The sequence below is a fragment of the Mesoplodon densirostris genome, chromosome 19 (genome assembly GCF_025265405.1).
Source record: "Mesoplodon densirostris isolate mMesDen1 chromosome 19, mMesDen1 primary haplotype, whole genome shotgun sequence".
NCBI classification, from domain to species: domain Eukaryota; kingdom Metazoa; phylum Chordata; class Mammalia; order Artiodactyla; family Ziphiidae; genus Mesoplodon; species Mesoplodon densirostris.
In genome coordinates, this window is record NC_082679.1 from 511734 (window position 1) to 531229 (window position 19496).

The 19496-nt window shown below is 58.9% G+C and overlaps 2 protein-coding genes across 5 annotated transcripts; both read left to right on the forward strand.

The window, feature by feature from the left end:
• The first annotated feature begins 5331 nt into the window (after positions 1–5331).
• Positions 5332–10086, forward strand: ZBTB45 (zinc finger and BTB domain containing 45). Of its 3 annotated transcripts, none has more exons than XM_060084079.1 (3): positions 5332–5394; positions 7441–8725; positions 9349–10086. In XM_060084079.1, the coding sequence occupies exons 2-3, from the start codon at positions 7441–7443 to the stop codon at positions 9603–9605; spliced, it is 1542 nt and encodes a 513-aa protein (XP_059940062.1). In that variant the 5' UTR covers positions 5332–5394; the 3' UTR covers positions 9606–10086. The 3 variants fall into 3 exon arrangements, with proteins under 3 accessions (XP_059940062.1, XP_059940061.1, XP_059940063.1); XM_060084078.1 differs by lacking the exon at positions 5332–5394 and adding an exon at positions 5510–5618; XM_060084080.1 differs by lacking the exon at positions 5332–5394 and adding an exon at positions 5635–5724.
• Positions 10087–11509: 1423 nt separating this feature from the next.
• SLC27A5 (solute carrier family 27 member 5) lies at positions 11510–18676 on the forward strand. Of its 2 annotated transcripts, none has more exons than XM_060084075.1 (10): positions 11510–12203; positions 12595–12804; positions 13203–13361; positions 15244–15368; positions 16277–16471; positions 16555–16645; positions 17664–17862; positions 18039–18136; positions 18287–18417; positions 18500–18676. In XM_060084075.1, the coding sequence occupies exons 1-10, from the start codon at positions 11516–11518 to the stop codon at positions 18674–18676; spliced, it is 2073 nt and encodes a 690-aa protein (XP_059940058.1). In that variant the 5' UTR covers positions 11510–11515. The 2 variants fall into 2 exon arrangements, with proteins under 2 accessions (XP_059940058.1, XP_059940057.1); XM_060084074.1 differs by having other exon boundaries at positions 11516–11950; positions 12594–12804.
• The last annotated feature ends 820 nt before the right edge of the window (positions 18677–19496 follow it).

Genomic DNA, 19496 nt, shown 5'->3' on the forward strand with positions numbered 1-19496 from the left:
ATCCTGAGGTTAAAAGAACTAACCAAAGACGACATAAGGATGGCCAACAGGCACATGAAAAGATGCTCAACATCGCTAATGATGAGAGAACTGCAAATGAAAACTACAGTGAGGTACCACCTCACACTCGTCAGAGTGGCCATCATTAAAAAGTCTACAAATAATAAATGCTGGAGAGGGTGTGGAGAAAAGTGAATGCTCCTACACTGTTGGTGAGAATGTAAATTGATACAGTCACTATGGAAAACATATGGGGGTTCCTTAAAAAACTAAAAATAGAGTTGCCATATGATCCAGCAATCTCACTCCTGGGCATATATCTGGATAAAACTATAATTCAGGGCTTCCCTGGTGGCGCAGTGGATAAGAATCCGCCTGCCAATGGAGGGGACACGGGTTTGATCCCTGGTCCGGGAAGATCCCACATGCCACGGAGCAACTAAGCCCATGTGCCACAACTACTGAGCCTGCGTGCCTAGAGCCCATGCTCCGCAACAAGAGAAGCCACCGCGATAAGAAGCATGCGCACTGCAATGAAGAGTGGCCCCAGCCACAACTAGAGAAAGCCCGTGCACAGCAACGAAGACCCAACGCAGCCAAAAAAAATAATTTAAAAAAAACTACAATTCAAAAAGATACACGCAGGGACTTCCCTGGCAGTCCAGTGGTTAAGACTCCGCTTTCCAATGCAGGGGACACAAGTTCAATCCCTGGTCAGGGAACTAAGATCCCACATGCCTCACAGCAAGGCCAACAAAAAAAAGAAAGAAAAAAAAAGATACATGCACCCCAGCGTTCACAGCAGCACTATTTACAATAGCCAAGACATGGAAACAACCTAAATGTCCATCAACAGATGAATGGATAAAGAAGATGTGGTACAGGGACTTCCCTGGAGGTCCGGTGGGCAAAACTCTGCGCTCCCAATGCAGAGGTCCCAGGTTCGATCCCTGGTCAGGGAACTAGATCCCACATGCATGTCGCAACTAAGAAGTCCACATGCCGCAACTAAGACCCAGCACAGTCTAAATAAATAAATAAATAGATAGATAAATAAATAAAAATTTTTAAAAATAAGGTAAAAATAAAATTAAAAAGATGTCAGTGGTTGAGAGTCCACCTGCCGATGCAGGGGACACGGGTTCGTGCCCTGGTCCGGGAGCATCCCACGTGCCGCAGAGCAACTAAGCCCATGCGCCACAACTACTGAGCCTGCGAGCCACAACTACTGAGTCCGTGTGCCACAGCTACTGAAGCCCGCGTGCCTAGAGCCTGTGCTCCTCAACAAAGAGAAGCCACCGCAATGAGAAGCCCGCAGACTGCAACGAAGAGCAGCCCCTGCTCGCGGCAACTAGAGAAAAGCCTGCACACAGCAACGAAGACCCAACACAGCCAAAAATAAGTAAATTAAAAAAAAAAAAAAAGGAGTTTAAGAAAAAAAAAAGAAGTAGAAAAGGCTGTACTGGGCCCCTGTGCCAGGGTGCCAGGAAATCCTAGCCCCAGAGGACCAATGATGGATGGGAGGGGAAGAGATTAGAACATTGATTAAAGCAAACATCCGGCCTCAGGGGATGCATTAAACTGGGATGGAACAAGAGGCCGCAAGGACAGACCTGCCTAGGTGTGCCACCTCCAGGGGCTTTCCCCTTCACCTACAAGCTTCACTTAAAAAAAACAAAAACCAAAAACCGTTTTTACTTGAAAAAAATATTTTTAGTGTACTAAAAACAGGAGAAAAAACAAAGAACAAAACAAGAATATTTGCTAATTTGAGAATGTGAGTGCTCCGGTGTGTGCTCTACTGCTTTCTGTTTCTTGGCGCTTTTTGTTTTGTTTTGTTTTTGAATTTCTGAATTTTATTTTATTTATTTTTTATATAGCAGGTTCTTATTAGTTATCTATTTTATACATATTAGTGTATATATGTCAATCCCAATCTCCCAGTTCATCCCACCACCATCCCCCCACCATTTTCCCCCCTTGGTGGCCATACGTTTGTTCTCTACATCTGTGTCTCTATTTCTGCCCTGCAAACTGGTTCATCTGTACCACTTTTCTAGGTTCCACATATTTGGGTTTTTTAACTTTTTTTTTTTTTTTTTTTTTTTTTTTTTTGCGGTACGCGGTTCTCTCACTGTTGTGGCCTCTCCCGTTGCGGAGCACAGGCTCCGGACGCGCAGGCTCAGCGGCCATGGCTCACGGGCCCAGCCACTCCGCGGCACGTGGGATCTTCCCGGACCGGGGCACAAACCCGTGTCCCCTGCATCGGCAGGCGGACTCTCAACCACTGCGCCACCGGGGAAGCCCGGGTTTTTTAACTTTTGAAAATTAATCCAAGGACCAGTACGTGACCTAGGTGCAGGGACCCTGGAGAAGCGATATCGGTAGTTGTGCAGTTAAGATTGTTATTTCAGTTTAGGTCTCCTCCTCCCTACATAGTTTCCTCAGGCCACAGGGCTAGTAGGAGGTTCATTGTCTTTTAAATATAAAAGCAAATTAAAGCTGCAATTCCTCCCCCCCCCCCACCTCTACCCCCTCAATGACAGTCCTTGATGTCTATCTGGATGTTTCTTTTCTTCTAGGGCCTTTCTGGTGTATTAGGGATCCTGCCACTGCCCCTCCCCCACCCCAAAGGGCTCTCCATTTCCTCTCAGCACCGTCTGGAGGGCTAAACCCTCCACTGCTGGTACCTGCCTCGCCAGGGACCTCCCTTGGTCTCCACCCTGTTTCCTGGGGACGTCCTTGGTGTCCAACCCCGGGCTGGCCGAGGGAAGCTCCTGGCAGACTGAGGTGTGTGCCTGAGTCTTGGGCCCTGCATCCCACACCTGGCACAGCCCAGACCCACTAGGATAGGGCTGGGCTCGGAGACCTGAACACTGGGCTTCCCCCTGGACAGCGGCTGCCGCGGCAGGAGGTTGGAGAGAGGCTGGGGACCCTGGTTGAGCTGGGAGGAGGGGCTGAGCCTCCTGACTGCTGACATAAACTGTAGGGGCTTCCCTGGCGGTCCCGTGGTGAGGATTCCATGCTCTCAGTTGGGGGGGGGGGCACATGTTTGATCCCAGGTCAGGGAACTGGGATCCCTCAAACCGTGCGGGGCAGCCAAAAAATAAGTAAATAAATGAATAAAATGAAAACTCTGTGTGTTTGTTGGGTGGCTGGGGGTGGGGGCCTGCCTCCCCGCTCAGGAGGCCCTGTCACGCGGCAGCTCAAGTTCTTCTGCTCCTTTCATATGTCTGTGATTGCCGTGAGCTCTCGGCTTCTTCCCTGCAGTGTGGCATTCTCATCCCCACCGCCTCCAAGACTCTCAGACCTGGTCGGGAGTTTGCCATATCGGCAGGCCACGTGGGCCCACCCCTGGCATCTTAAACGCGCGTCCTCAGCCACACTATTTATTCTTCGAGATGGCCCCACAATCACCGGACAAGGTCTTTGGAGAGAAAAGCAAAATAGACATTTTCTGAAGGCTTGTATCGCTGGAGGCCACTGCTCCCATCTCCTTTGCAGCCTGAGAGGGGTCGGGGCTGGGGTGTCTCCTCTTGTCTCTCACACTCCTTCAGGGCCAGGTCCTCCATCGCCCCCTCATCTGCTGAGAACGTTTCTGAAGCCACCCGTGTCCTCTCCTTCCTACCCTGACTCCGCCCCCGCTTGGCCTTCCCTGCTGAGGTCTGAGCCGCCACTGCTGCCTTCGGGACCTCTTAGCTGTGCTGCCCCACTAGGTCCACTGTCCTCCCGTTTGGGTCATAGTGGCAATAGTTGTCTGTCAAGGTGAAGGACACAGATGAACCCCTAGCCTCACAGGTCGAGGGGGGCACAGCAAGGGGCCTGTGAAGCCAGAGAGTAATGAACAGTGATAGGAACTGGGTAGAGGAGGTTGGATGGAAGAAGACCCAGTGAGCTGGACAGGCCGTCGTGAAGGACTTAGATTCTGAACAAGGACAATGAGGCCACGGGACTGGGATTTTTTTTTTTTTTTTTTTTTTTTTTTTTTTTTTTTGCGGTACGCGGGCCTCTCACTGCTGTGGCCTCTCCCGTTGCGGAGCACAGGCTCCGGACGCGCAGGCTCAGCGGCCATGGCCCACGAGCCGAGCCGCTCCGCGGCACGTGGGATCCTCCCGGACCGGGGCACGAACCCGTGTCCCCTGCATCGGCAGGCGGACTCTCAACCACTGTGCCACCAGGGAAGCCCGGGAATGGGATTTTAATGAGGTTCCTCGGGGCATGGGCCACGGAATGCTTCCCACCCGGCACATCCCCTCCCTTCCCTGCCTGGAACACGTCTACAACACATCTAGAACACGTCTAGAACATGTCTACAACACAGCCGCGCGCTCAGCAGCTGCCTGAGGCAGGAGGCTGGCATGCTGACCTTGTCCTCATACTGGCAGAAGAGAAGTCAGGCCCTCCACTCTGGACTCCGCACCTGCTGCACAAGGCAGGGGGTCCACTGAGGTCTAGGCACCGCTGCCCCCCGACTCCCCGCCTTCCTGCAGCCCCCATGAGTAGGGCACAAGGCCCAGCCAGCCCACCACTGCAGCCTCACCATCTAGTGGGCCTGGTTCACGGATGTCCTGGACAGCCAGCCCCACCTCAAGGCCCTTGCGGATCAAGGCTGTTCCTCTGCCCAGACAGCTCTTCCCACAGATTCTGCCCCCTAAAGTGTCTTCTGGTCTTTGGAGTCCGGCTGTTCACCACCCTCCGGGCAGACGTAGGACGCAGCTCACACACATACACGCCCTCCACTCCCCTTCTCTTCTCAGCTTCGGCCCAGAGTGTGGCATGCAGAGGGCACTAAGTGAACACTACTCGCCCTGGGGCAGGTGGGCCTGGTGTAGGGGCATCGAGTCTGGCTGCCTCCATCTTCTACCCGGGACCCGGGCTCAGGGCCGGCCCGAGTTGGCGTCCGCTCCCACATCCCACTTGCAGCCCCCAGGCCCCACTCGGGCTGGAGTCCCACACCAGGGACGAGCCCTACTGCTGCTTCCATCCATATGGGTGGAAGGCTGGGGTGCAGCGGGGTTTAAACCTGCCGGGACCCGCCAGGGTCTTCGGAGCCGACCGCCCTCCCACCCGCTTTCCCTCTCACCTTCTTCCGCCCCGCAGCACAAGCGAGTGGGCGCGGCCCACAGATTGACAGCACAGGCTCCGGCCCCGCCCCGTCTCTAGGGCGACACTGCCTGGTTGTCCCAGCCCTTGTGACTTTGGCCGGAAGTGCGACCTTGCAGCGGCGACTAGTCTCCATGGAGACACCGGAAACTTGCTCTGACCTAGTGGTTCGCCGCGCCGCTGCAGCGGCGGACTTTGGTTCCGCCGACGTTGCGGCCCGGAAGTGCGGCCTTGAAAGTGGTGAGCTGGAGGCGGCCACCGCCCGGCCTGGTGCCTGAGGAGGAGCCGGAGGTGGGGTCAGGCGGGCATCCCCCTGCCGCAGGGCCGGCGGGGAGGCCGGGGCGTGCCAGGGGAGGGGCGCCCGCGCTAGGCTTGGAGCGCGCGCCGCAGACGTGAGGGGGCGCTGCAGGACGGGGGCACTTCGCGGGCAAGAGCGCGGAGGCGGGAAACCTAGTCGGCTGGGGCTGGGGCGGGCGCAGCCGGAGCAGATCAGAGAAGAGGGTGCTGGACTCAGGGTGAGGCTCGGGCTATGGCGCAGAGAATGGGAGAGGGTTCTCGGAGCAAAGTGCATGGCGTGGGCAAAAGCGTGGTGGCGAGGACGCCTGGGTGCAGCGTCTCAAGGTGGGCCTTTGTTCCGAGGCGCCCAGAGGCTCTGCTGCACCTGCACTATAGTTGGAGCCTGCTGGGGAGCACGGCGGGGGTGGATCGGAAGAGGAAGGGTTCAGTCCCTACGGATTGAGGCGCAGGTTTCTGCCCCCGTTGCCCGGGCATGGATTTGAAGTCCTTTAGGTGCTTGGGTGAAAAAAGACGGTGAAGGGTGCTTGTGGCAGAGGTAACGGTACGTGCAGAGTTGGCCTGTTTAAGGAATTGCCTGGAGAGCTCTGAGCTAAGGAGGGTCCCGAATTGTTAGGTCTGAACAGGCTCCCTCTGGCTGTCGCGTCGGGAATAGACCGGGAGGTGGGGGGACGCGAGGAGGTTACTGGGGCAGTGGAGGTGTGCAAAGTGGTCTGAGGGGTCAGGTATGGATCATGAATGGCCCCAGCAAAAGAAAGTTTGTTTGGGCTTAAGGCGCCCGAGGGGGTGAGTCTGAGACCGAAGTAGACCCCGAGGGGTTAAGAGAGGCCTCACCTGAGCCAGGCTGGTGCAGAGTGGGTGGGTCTCAGGGTGTGTCTTGTGTCCCGACTGATGCTTCTCCCCTAGACTGGAGGTGTGTGTGGCCTGGGTGTGGGGTGAGCCTCTATCTAAGATAGAGGGGAAACTGAGGCCAAGCAAGCATGGTGCCTGTTTGACGGTGAAGTAGCTGAGCTTCTCAGATTCCCATTGTTCCCAGGGGGATGGTACCCCTTTCCCTTTCCAGTGTCTGAGGGTGGGCAGTGCTGGGATTTCGAGGCCACAGTTTAGCAAGAAGTGTCCATATTGCTCAGCCATGCTGATCTTGAGGCCTCTGCCGCTCCACCTGCACCCAACCAATCACACACCCCTGCACAGTCCACAAGCCCCCTCTCTATGCCTCACCCACACCCTGCGCCCCACAGGCCCAATCAAGATTCCAGGAAGCATCAGGCTGCAGGAGGCATCTCCCGCTAGCTGTGCTGGAGCGGCCCAGAGACCATGTCTTTTCCTCCCACAGGGCACCTGCTAGGCTAATGCCCAACCTAGTCTCAACTCTGTGTGGCTATGCACACCCCGAATCGCTTAGCCCCAGAGGCAGTTCATGCCAGCCGCACCCCTGCGAAGACTTCCATGTACACTAGTTACCGTAGCCAGGTTCTGAGGCAGCGGACCTCGGTCTGCACAGGGCCTCGGATGTTCCGAGGTTGGGGGCTGTATCAAGGGGAGATCAAAAAGAAGCCACTCGTGGTGGGAGTCGCAGCCAGCAGGGTGGGGAGTGGGTGAGACACGGAAGCCTGTTCTAGATAGGGGTCCCCGCCCTCTCCTCCACAGGGTGTCCTGTCAGAGGAGGATGTGGGGAAGGCTATGGATACCAGAGTTCCGGGAAGGGTGGGTGGGGCAAAATAGGGGAAGCTAGCCCTGGAGCTCCCCACGCTGGCAGTAAGCAAGACCGGAGGGCAGCAAACCTTTGGTATCCCCAGCCCTCTCACAGCGGCGTGCTGGGGGCTGCAGAGGTAGAGGGGGTCCTGGGGTGGGGGCAGGGAGTCCTGCTGTGTTGGGAACCAGGACTTCGAGGGGCCAGGGGCATTGGAGAAGGCTGGGGTTCCTGAAGCCTGGGGGCGTGGTTCACCCTTGGGCCCTGTCCCGCTGAAGGGATGGGAACGCTGGGGCAGAGGGGGGTCCCTGGCCGACTTCCTCTTGCCCACACCCGCTCGTCCGGTGCAGATGGCGGCGGCGGAGGCGGTGCACCACATCCACCTGCAGAACTTCTCGCGATCCCTGCTTGAGACCCTCAACGGGCAGCGGCTGGGCGGGCACTTCTGTGACGTGACTGTGCGCATCCGCGAGGCCTCACTGCGTGCACACCGCTGCGTGCTGGCCGCCGGCTCGCCCTTCTTCCAGGACAAATTGCTGCTCGGCCACTCTGAGATCCGCGTGCCGCCTGTGGTGCCCGCGCAGACGGTGCGCCAGCTCGTCGAGTTCCTCTACAGCGGCTCGCTCGTGGTGGCGCAGGGTGAAGCGCTGCAGGTGCTCACGGCCGCGTCGGTGCTGCGCATCCAGACGGTCATAGACGAATGCACGCAAATCATAGCCCGCGCCCGCGCCCCTGCCCCGGGCACCCCCGCGCCCGCGCCCCTGCCCACGCCCGTGCCCCCGCCGCTCGCGCCCGCGCAGCTGCGCCACCGCCTGCGCCACTTGCTGGCCGCGCGACCCCCGGGCCACCCCGGTGCCGCGCACACACGCAAGCAGCGCCAGCCCGCGCGCCTGCAGCTGCCCGCGCCCCCCGCGCCTGCCAAGGCGGAGGGATCGGATGCCGACCCTGCCCTGACCGCTGCCCCAGACGACGGCGGGGACGACGACGACGACGAGACCGATGAGGAGACCGACGGCGAGGATGGCGAAGGCGGCGGCCCGGGTGAGGGCCAGGCGCCCCCTTCTTTCCCCGACTGCGCCGCCGGCTTCCTACCCGCGGCCGCGGACGGCGCGCGCGAGGAGCCGCCTGCACCCGCCGGCCTCTCCGATTACGGCGGCGCCGGGAGGGACTTCCTCCGGGGGACTTCGGCTGCCGAGGACGTGTTCCCCGACAGCTACGTCTCCGCTTGGCAAGACGGAGATCAAACCGCCCCTGAAGGCTGTCCCGCCGAGACCCCTGCCCCGCCCGACTGTGTCCTATCTGGACCCCGCCCACCTGGCGTGAAGACCCCCGGGCCGCCCGTCGCGCTTTTCCCCTTTCATCTGGGCGCTCCCGGGCCGCCAGCGCAACCCCCTCCCGCGTCCTCGGGGCCGGCCCCTGCGCCCCCACCCGCCTTCTACCCAGCGCTCCAGCCGGACGCAGCTCCCAGCGCGCCTCTAGGGGAGGCCCCGGCCCCACCGGCCGCTCCCAGCGCAGCCCCCTCGACCACCCCTGCGCGCGCCCCGGGTGCCGAGCCGCCCGCCTATGAGTGCAGTCACTGCCACAAGACGTTCAGCTCCCGGAAGAACTACACCAAGCACATGTTCATCCACTCGGGTGAGCCGGGCTGGGTGTCTGAGCCCCTTGATCATTGGAGATAGGCTTTTTGTTAATACTTGATGACCCTAGGGGTCACACACAGCCTGTCCCCCCCTCTCTGATTCAGGGAGAGGGGGGCAGCCTGCTCTGTCACCCGGGGGACATGATAGCAGCCAGAAGGGAGGGGGTAGGTATGCCGGGGTCTTTCCCAGTGTAAGGGTGCTGGGCCTTGCTAGACTGTCCCCAGAATGGTGGCCAGCGATCAGACAGTCCAGAACGCTCTATGAGCGTGGCAGGGAGGGCGGAGGGGTAGCCCGGCCCTGTGCCAGGCACGGTGCGGTTTGGGGGCGGGAAGGTCCCTGGAGGTGGGGGTAGACCTGAGTGGTCGGCCTCGGTGGGCAACGATGTTCCAGACCTGCGGGGTTCCCCGCTGGGAGGCTACCTGTTGGAGTTGCGGGTCACAGACAGGCAGTGACATCCCGGTATGACCCTAAGGGTCGGGGAGAGGAGCGTCGCTGCCGGGCGGGGGGATTCCGGGTGGATGGCTGGTCCGGTTGGGGAGGGGAATCCCTGCCCGGCAAAGGCGCCCCGGGGCCCTTTCCCAGCTGACCTGAGTTTGCTGCCCGCCCTGTCGCCCGCAGGGGAGAAGCCCCACCAGTGCGCCGTGTGCTGGCGATCCTTCTCGCTGCGCGACTACCTGCTCAAGCACATGGTCACGCACACGGGCGTGCGCGCCTTCCAGTGCGCCGTCTGCGCCAAGCGCTTCACGCAGAAGAGCTCGCTCAACGTGCACATGCGCACCCACCGGCCGGAGCGCGCGCCGTGCCCCGCCTGCGGCAAGGTCTTCTCGCACCGCGCGCTGCTGGAGCGCCACCTGGCCGCGCACCCTGCGCCCTGATCCGGGCCTGGGGCCTGGCCACGCCCACCGAGGGATCGGTCAAGCCCCACCCGCTGTCACGCCTGCCGCGGCCACCAGCCCACGCTTTCTCCTGAGATCAGGCCCCCCTCCTGCTTCCACCCTCTCTCCAGCCCAGCGCGCCTTACTCCTCTCCTCCTACGTACTCGGCCCTCGGGTGGGGGCTGGCTGGGGATGGTCACCTCTGAGAACTGGATCATCTCCAACCTGAACTAGGGCTCAACCATGGTGCGGGGCCCAGGATTCAGGGCTCCGACTCTGGTTCACGCCCCTCCCCTCCCATGAGTGGGGTGGGGTCTGCTCCCCTGCCCCTGTGTCAGGCCGGGAAATGTCCCCGGCTCCCCGACCCGAGCTAATCCTCCCTCATCTGGCGCCTGGGGCGTCTCAGGTGGGCCCATCATGGACTGAGGCCTGGCCTTGGGACCCCTGCTCTGTAATAAAGGACTGTGGGCCGTGGGGCCGAAACCTGGAAGCGTGAGCTCCCGGACCCGTGTGTTCCTCTTCCTCACAGACCGTCTGTGGGTGTTGGGCCTCAGTGCCCCTGTCCCTGGGCAGCATCCCTGCTGCTCCCTGGGCTCCTCTGGGCTGCGAGCGGATGATCCGCTTTGCCATCTCGTGTCTCTGTTCTCTGGGTGGGAGTGGGGTGCACGTATGACTGGCGCTTGACTCTCCCAGAGCCCTCAGTCCTGTGCGGAGGGGTACAGACGGGTCTCGGAGAGGGAGGCCACATGTGGGAAATCCGCAGCCACAATCCCAGCTGCTGCCATCCAAGATAAAGATGTCGAGGGCCCTCCCCCCATATCTTCCAGACAGAATCTCTAGCCTTCAGACTTCTCCTCCCCTGTCCTGATGGGCATGATGGTTGAGCACCTCACTTTTGGGGGTCCAGGGGGTCTTTGGGGCCAGGCTGCCACTAGGGGGTCCAAACCCCAGGATAGCTGTCCTGGCTGGCAAGGTCGGAAGTGCCAGGCAGGGCTGGGGTGGGGGCAGGGCAGAAAGCGGCAGCCGGGACCCTTGGGCTGCCCACTGGGCTGCGGAAGATAGCCAGCCAGTGTCAGTTCGAGGCTACTCTTCGCGTGCCCCCATCACACTGTCGGCACGTGGCCTGGGCACCCCGGTCCAAAGTATCTGGAGCCGGTGAGGGGTGTGTGGCCTGTAGGGTGCTCCAGTAGCCCAGCTTGCCGTGATCCTAGGCCAATGGCAACGATTCTCTGCGCTACCCCCTGTGACTGCCTCCCAGAGGAGGGGGGCTAAGGCTTTCCTGGTCCAACCATGCACAGACTGCCAGACCCACATTCCAGGCAGAGTTCACCCTCCTGAACCCTGAGCATGGTCCCCATTGATGCCAAGGGTAAGGCAGAGAGTCAGAGTGGACCACATGGGTTGGAGGTCAGAGATGGGTTTGAATTCGGGCACTGCAGGTGTTCAAGGGCTTACTGAGCACCTGCTGTGTACCTGGCAAGAGGCTGGGGGCTCATCCCGGCCAGGCCCCGTCTCCCGGAGGATTCAGATTAAGTAGGTAGCACAGGAGGACTTCCTGGTGAGGTTTGCAGAGGGGAAGGCAGTGCTTACAGCTAGAGGTGCCCTGCTATCCTGCTGAATTTGCATTTGGCATGGCTGGAAGTTCAGTTTCCTGAGAGAGGGATTTCTGCCTATTTCCCAAGTGCCTGGGACACAGCGTGGGGGACAAAGGCAGAGGGGCTGGAACCACGTGGAAGACCAGGCAGAGTGAAGCAAACAGTTGGGGTTAAGAAGGGCTGGAGGCAGAGTCCTGGAGCCACCACCATGGTCAACAGCCTCTGGGTCACCGCCAGGGGGTGGGGCCGACGGGTTATCGGCCCGGGCAAGAGGTGGGCATTCCTGGTCATTTCCCTGAGGCAGGAGCAGGTATCATGGGCATCTGGGGACGACTGGCCTTCTTGCTGTTGCTGCTGTTGCTGCTGCGAGGCCTGGGGCAGTCCTCATGGCCTGCAGCAGTGGCCCTGGCTCTGCGCTGGCTCCTGGGAGACTCCGCCTGCTGTGTGCTGCTGGGCCTGGCTGTGCTGGCGTGGCCCTGGCTCGGCCCCTGGATGCCCCACTGGCTGAGTCTGGCGGCCGCGGCCCTCACGCTGGCTCTGCTGCCCACGCAGCCGCCCCCAGGGCTGCGCTGGCTGCCTGCAGACCTGGCCTACATCATCAAGTATCTCCGCCTGGGCCTGAACATCTGGGCGCGCTTGAGCCGCCAGCCACCCGACACCTTCGTAGATTCCTTCGAGCGGCGGGCGCGAGCGCAGCCAGGGAGAGAGATCTTGGTGTGGACGGGGCCGGGGAGCCAGTCGGTCACCTTCGGGGAGCTGGACGCCAGGGCCTGCCGGGCGGCGTGGGTCATGAAGGCCGAGCTCGGCAGTGCCACGGGGCCCCGCGCTCAGGAGCCCATCGCCCTCCTCGTGCTGCCCTCGCAGACCATTCCTGCCCTGGGCCTGTGGCTCGGGCTGGCCAAGCTGGGCTGTACGGTGGCCTGGATCAACCCGCACGGCCGGGGGGCGCCCCTGGTGCACTCGGTGCTGAGCTCTGGGGCTCGGGTGCTGGTGGTGGATCCGGGTGAGGACCTCAGAGACCAGCGGAGGTCGGATGCGGTGGGGACAGGGGCAGGAGACAGACGTGGAGGATTGCTGTTCAGAGGGTCCTGGGTGGGGGCTGGGCAAGAGCTCCGTGCCCCTCACCCACCCCCAGGCAATTAGGGCCAAAACTTAGTTGCTGGCAAGTAATTCTGAGGGCACCAGAGCTTTGCTTTGTGTTCTCTTCAACATGGCTATTTCAACTTTTTTTGCCCCCCAGTACTAATTACGGAGTTCTTTACACATAAGGCAGATGCTCTTCTCTGCTGGCTGCTTCCTCCATGGCTGGCAGTGGGCTCCTCTCCCATATCTCGGGTCCCCCCCACCTCAAAGGTGGGCCTCCTCTAAATTCCTCCTCTGACCCATTCCCACAGACCTCCGGGAGAACCTGGAGGAGGTCCTTCCCAAGCTGCAGGCAGAGAACATCCGCTGCTTCTACCTCAGCCACTCCTCCCCCACGCCAGGGGTGAGGGCTCTGGGGGCTGCCCTTGATACTGCACCCTCAGACCCCGTGCCCGCTGACCTTCGAGCTGAGATCAAGCCGAGAAGCCCAGCCCTGTTCATCTACACCTCGGGGACCACCGGTGAGGAACCCCAGCTGTCCTAGCCCAACCTCTGAACCCTTCTGCTGACATTACTCCAAGCCTGACCTGTGCCTCAGACTTGACCTCTGAAACCCACCCTGCCCTTTGATTTTGACACCTGGCCGAACACCGACCCCCAGTGTTATTTGAATGGTCAGTGCCAGAATCCTGCCTGTGCCCAGTAAACAGCCACTGAAACCCTGAACTTTGGAATTCAGCCTCTGAACTCCAGTCCAACTTGTCCTCCCCCAAACCCACCCACAGGTCCCACACTTGACCAGCTTTCGAGAGCCTCAAAGCCCTGACTGTGACCTGGTCCTGGAGTCCCACTCCTGCGTGCGGGCCTCTCTGGTGCTATCCGTGCGCCAGCCCACTCTTCCCATTGCTTCTCCCCCCAGGGCTCCCGAAGCCAGCCATCCTCACGTACGAGCGGGTGCTGCACATCAGCGGGTTGCTGACCCTGTGTGGGGTCACAGCTGATGACGTGGTCTACACGGTCTTGCCTCTGTACCACACGATGGGGCTGGTCCTTGGGGTCCTTAGCTGCCTGGAGCTTGGTAAGCCCTTCGCTGAGGACCACCCCCCAATCCACAGGACTGCCAGACTGGATGTCAAGGCCCCATAGGTTACCCAGCACCCCAGGTTCTTATATTCGACAAGGGACAGTGAGCCCCAGGGCTACCTGGACAGAGGGCTGGACACCCAGACAGTCCTTAATGGCTGTGCTGTGGTCAGGAGGTGAAAGAGCTGATATGAGTGTTGGTCACTCATATCTGTCATCGTCACAGGCGGAGCTAGTGAGGGAACACTCACCAAACATTCCATCAGGTTGTCGTCTGCCTAGACACCTGACCATGAATTCAATCAACAGACTGCGCTGGTCTGTTTTTTTGTTGTTGTTGTTCGTTATTTTGTTTTTTTTTCCCTGAAACTTTAACATGGAAAATTTTGAAATATAAAAATTTCTAAAATTCTCTACATGCATCCTCAAGTAGTCACCACCCAGCTTCAGCCACCATCAACATTCTGCTCTCTGTGTTTCCTTTATCGCCTCCCCCTTATTCCCACTTGTCTTTTTACTCATATTTTATTTAAAACATTTAAAATCATGGACAATTTCAAACATACACTAAAGCAGAGAAGATAGTTTGATGATGCTTCCCATATCCTCGCCCAGCCTCAACAATTGTTAACATGTGGCTAATTTTATGTCATATGTACTCACTTCCTTCTTTCTGGATTACTTTGGAGCAAATCCTAGACACTATCTTTTTGTTGGTAAATCTCACGGTATGTATCTCTAACAGGTAAGGCCTTAAAAAACTGTAACCAGAGTGATCATCACACCTGAAAAAATTAACAGTAACTCGTTGATATTATCTGATGTGCACCTGATGTTCAAAATCTCCCCAACGGTCTTACTGCCTTTTTGCAGTTACACTGTTCTCATTGAGCTTGCTTGGTCTCTGCTCCTCTCCCTCCCACGCTTCCTGGTAGACTAGATGTTCCCTCTAGAGGTGTTTTCAGATGCAGTTCAATTATTCTTGTCAAGAACCTTGGTGGGGTGCAAAGTGCCTCCTAATTTGTCAAGCTGGAGGCTGCTCAAAACTGGGATCCTACCTAAAGCTAAAAAGAATTGGGAAGCTTTCATTGGAAAAACCCTTATCAACCTCCCCCCTGGTTTTAGCAGCTCTTGAAGACCTTTCCAGAATCCAGGCATTTCGCTAGGGGTTGCTAACAAAGCTATCGCTTTCAAGGACCCAGCATCCATTTTCACAGAGGGGGCATTATATTTCACGTCTGTCAAGATAACAGTCTCGAAGAAGACACACACTTGCTACCACACCAAGCACACACGCCATCGCCCCTTTGGGTGCAGGGATGATGATATTTAGCTTTCGGGGTTTTGTTGAGGATTGGGGTTGAGGTAAGGAGAGTGCCATCCACAGAGCCAGCTGCAGAGGAGGGGATCAGAAAAGGAGGGCGCGATTTCCTGGGGTGGATGTAGTGGCCCCTAATGTATTAACCCATGTGTCCACCCTTCAGAACATCCCCATATCCATCCACCAGCCACCCATCCGTCACCCATCCACCCTTCCACCCACCTTTCCATCCACCTACCCATTCATCCATCTGTCCATTTGCCGAGCTAGACATTCCTAAGACAGTCATCACAATCAAGAGTGCTTCCTACTCACGGCCCTTATCCGGCAGTGCTCGCTTTGTGCCACGCACCGAGCTTTCCACACACACTGGAGATGGGATTCAAACTCAGGTTCAGCTGTGCTCTTCTCATGGGAATAGTTTTGGCTGGGCCAGCAACACAGAGATGAGTCTGATGTCATCTTGGGTTTCAGGGGCCACAGCCAGGTGATCAAAGCAGCTTCTCACAATGGCTTGGAAGCATGACCTGAAACCCTTTCTTCTCCTCCCTCCAAGGAGTGACCTGTGTCCTGGCCCCCAAGTTCTCTGCCTCCTGCTTCTGGGACGACTGTCGGCAGCATGGTGTGACTGTGATCCAGTATGTGGGCGAGGTCCTGCGGTACCTGTGCAACACCCCCCAGGTGAGGTGCTACGATTAGGGCTCCAAGGTGAACACCCCAGGAGTCATCCCAGGTAAAGATCTCAGGTAGATTCAGTCCAGGACTCAAGCAAGTTCCCTCAGGTATCAATAAAACACCCCAGACAAGAGGCACGGACAGTGAGACCCACACAAGGTTTCCAACCATGGCTGCCTTGATGATCAGCTGTGCTATCTTGGGCAGGTGACTTCACGTCTCTCAGCCTCAGTGTCCTCTTTTGGAAATCAGGAATAATACCTCAAGGGGGTATTGTGAGAATTAAACACGTAAAGTGCCTAGAACAGGGTGTGGCTCAGGATGAACTCACTAGATGTGAGCTGGCCTCATGCTATGTATCAATGATGTATGGACCCTGGGTAACTGTCTCTAAGCAAGATGCCCAGGTATCTTTCCAAATATAGTCTCCAGGTAACCCCTCAGGGAAAGGCTCCTGGTAACTACCCCCAAGTAAGGCTCCCAGATAACTCCCCAAGATGAAGCTTCAAGTCACTCCCCAGATTACCTTCAGGTAAAGGCCCCCAAGTAACCCCTCCTGGTAAGGCCTCCAGTTAACCCCCCCCCCAGGTAAAAGCTTCAGGTAACTACCCCTATATAAGACCCCAGATGTTTCCCCTAGGTAAGAGTCCAGATGAGGCCTCCCATCACCCCTAGATATCTCTCCAGGTAAGGTTTCCAGGTAACCCCTGCAGGTAACCCCTGCAAGTAACTCTCCAGGTACAGACTCCAGGTAACTGCTCAAGTAAGAACTCAGGTAGATCACCTCGGTAAAGGTCCCCCATCACCTCCCAGGTAGCTGCTCAGGTCAGGACCCAAGATAGTCCTCCCGGGTAAGGGCTCCTGGGCACACCCGAGGGCACCTCCTCCTCACCCTTCTTGGGATGCCCCTGCAGCGGCCAGAGGACCGAACACATGAAGTCCGCCTGGCGATTGGCAGTGGACTCCGGGCAGAAGTGTGGGAGACCTTCCAGCAGCGCTTTGGCCCCATTCAGATCTGGGAAGTCTACGGCTCCACGGAAGGCAACGGTGGCTTTGTCAACTATCCAGGGCGCTGTGGGGCCCAGGGCAAGACAAGCTGCTTCCTTCGAGTGGGTGTGCTGGGCGTGCCAGTGGCCCTGATTGAGGCTGAGCCCACAGGACCTCTGCTGACACCTCCCCACCCTCCACTCAGATGCTGTTCCCCTTCGAGCTTGTACAGTACAGCATGGAGACAGAGGAGCCTGTGAGGGACAGTTGGGGCCTCTGCGTCCCTGCGAGGCCAGGTATGGGAGCTGGGAACCTCCCCTGGGGGTGGGGAGGGTGGAGACCCTGGGTCTCCCCCGCGGCTGGAACAAGCCACCCAAAGCCTTGAGGTTGATGTCCAGTGGTGGTGTCTGCAGTCCTCACCTGGACCCCGAGCCCCAGGCCTGTCTGACGGCGGTCCGGGGCCCCCTCCCTCTCAGCTTGTCAGCTCTGCCCAGCTCCTCGGCCTCAACCTCTTGTCCATTTGAGTTGTTCTCTTGAGCTTTCTGTGGAAGTCACATCCTCCCAGGCATCAGTCTCTTGTCCTGAACCTTCTCCTAGGGTCTTCTCTCCGGGGGCGTTGCAAGGTCCTGGCGGAGTCTCTCTCTTCCCACCACCATTTGCCTCTCTCCCGCATCCATCCTTGTTAGACTTTCCCTGTTTCTTTTCTTTCTTTTTTTTTTAACACTTAGATAACATTTACTATGTGGCAGGTATTGTGCTATACATACAATTATTTAATATCTACCCCCAGCATATTGTCTGGCCCATGGCCAGCGGTCAGTTTGTTGAGTGAATGAACCCAGCCCCTATGTGCACACCTGCAAAGTTGCTGACGGCCCCCCGGAACGCCCATTACACTGATAGGAAAGTGGTGGTGACTGGAAGGATCTTCTCTATATTGACCCCAGCTACCTCCCTGCCATTTCCACCCACTGATTCTATTTCCGCCCCTGTGGGGCCACGCAGTACGAGCCTTCATTGTCCTTCCGCAAGCTCGACTTCGCAGCACCTGAAGGCTCATCCGTCCCCCTAGCGTCCCCGTTGCCGGCCCTCCCTGCAGAGGCTCCTCCGGGCTCCTGTCCGCGGCGGCGGCCCCCTGTTCCTAATGGCCTCCCTGATGCCGCCTTCTCTCTCCTCCTGCCCCTCATCTTCTGCCTCTGGATCTGTTTCTGGGTCTCCCCCTGTCTCTTCTCTGGCAGAGTCCCGGCCGCGGCCTGGTGGGCTCCCGACGTTCTCGTCCACTGCTAATGGCGGACTCCCGCTCCTGCCCCCCAGGGCAGGCAGGGCTCCTGCTGACCCAGGTGCTGCGTCACCAACCTTTCCTGGGCTACCGTGGGCCCCGGGAGCACACAGAAAGGAAGCTGGTGAAGAACGTGCGGCGCCCGAACGACCTTTACTACAACACGGGGGACGTGCTGGCCCTGGACGACGAAGGCTTCCTCTACTTCCGCGACCGCCTCGGGGACACCTTCCGGTCCCGCGGGGTTTCTCAGGGCGGGGCTTCGTGGACAGGAGGCGGGGCCTCTCCTCTCCGGGGCGGGGCTTCTGAATTCCGGAGGGGATGGGGCCTAGTCGCCAGGAGGCGGGGCTTGGTAGGAGCGGGGCCTCCTCTCCTGGGCCCTGGTCCCAGCACCCCCTCCAACCCCGCAGGTGGAAGGGTGAGAACGTGTCCACGCGGGAGGTGGAGGGCGTGCTGTCACTCGTGGACTTCCTGCAGGAGGTGAACGTCTACGGTGTGCCTGTGCCAGGTGCGGAGGGTTCACCTCTTTCTAAGCCCCCAACTGCTTTGTGGGTGGTGCCGGAGCTTTGTTACAGGTGGGGGGCTGCTGGGACCCAGGGGAGAGAGCCAGCCGCGGGCACGGTGAGGTGGGTCCACAGGGGATGCATGTGCTCCACAGGATGTGAGGGCAAGGTGGGCATGGCTGCTGTGCAGCTGGCCCCCGGCCAGGCCTTTGACGGGCAGAGGCTGTACCAGCACGTGCGCACGTGGCTCCCCGCCTACGCCACCCCCCACTTCATTCGTATTCAGGTGAGCTCACCACGGCGGAGTAGGTGGGTGGGAGGTCTTGGCGGGACAGTCACAGTCGGGGTTACAGTCCCTGCCCTTGCAGGGTGCCTTGGAGATCACAAGCACGTTCAAACTGGTGAAGTCGCGGTTGGTGCGCGAGGGCTTCAACGTGGGCATTGTTGCTGACCCCCTGTACCTGCTGGACAACCAGGCCCGAGCCTTCCGGCCCCTGACGCCAGACATATACCAGGCAGTATGTGAGGGAGCCTGGAGACTCTAACCATCGGGTCAGCCCACAGGACATCCGAAGGCACTAGGCCCAACGCTGATCACCACCCCCTCTTGTACTGTCACCCACACCCCAGACCTGCACGGCATCGTCAGGAATCCCAGCCTGTCCTTATCCCCAGCTGCACAGTGTGGGATGACCCTGGCCCCACAGCAGAGCGAGAATAAACTTGGATGTGTACACAGATGTCTGTGTGGATGGGGAAGCAAGCAAGGAGTGCAGGGGCCGGTGCCCTCACTTACTTCAGGGTCCCCCCCCGTCTTGAGGAGTGGCCTTGTCTGGTCAAGGCCAGGGGTGTGGGAGGAGCCCGCAGCCCCACAGCCACCCCAGGTGGAGAGACAGTTCTATCTGTGGGTCATTTGTGGCCTCTGATGCAGCTGAGGCTTGGCTAGGCCAGTGGATGTGGACGTGGTCTGGAGGATGTGGGGAGAGGTGCCATGATGGGCAGTCTGACAAAGGCCAGAGGGCGTTGGACTGAGGCAGGAAGGGTGTGACTGGGGGAGGAGTGTGTCTGGCAGAGTGCATGTGCAAAGGCCCTGTGGCAAGTCCCTCTGGGGGAAGCAGAGGCAGAGGCTTCTGGAGAACAGAGTACACAGTGTCTTAGGGGCCACTGTGGGAGCAGTAGGCAGGGGGATGTTAGCAGGAGCAGTTGTTGCTGGGTGACGTCCCCGCGGCAGTATCATGGTCCCACGGGTCCCTGGGCATTTTAAGGTGGGTTTGCTATGAGAATCTTCTCATCAGTGGTGGCGGCCGGGCGCTGTGCACAGCTTGAGCACAGCAGACCAGGCACTGCGGGCCACCCCTGTGGTTA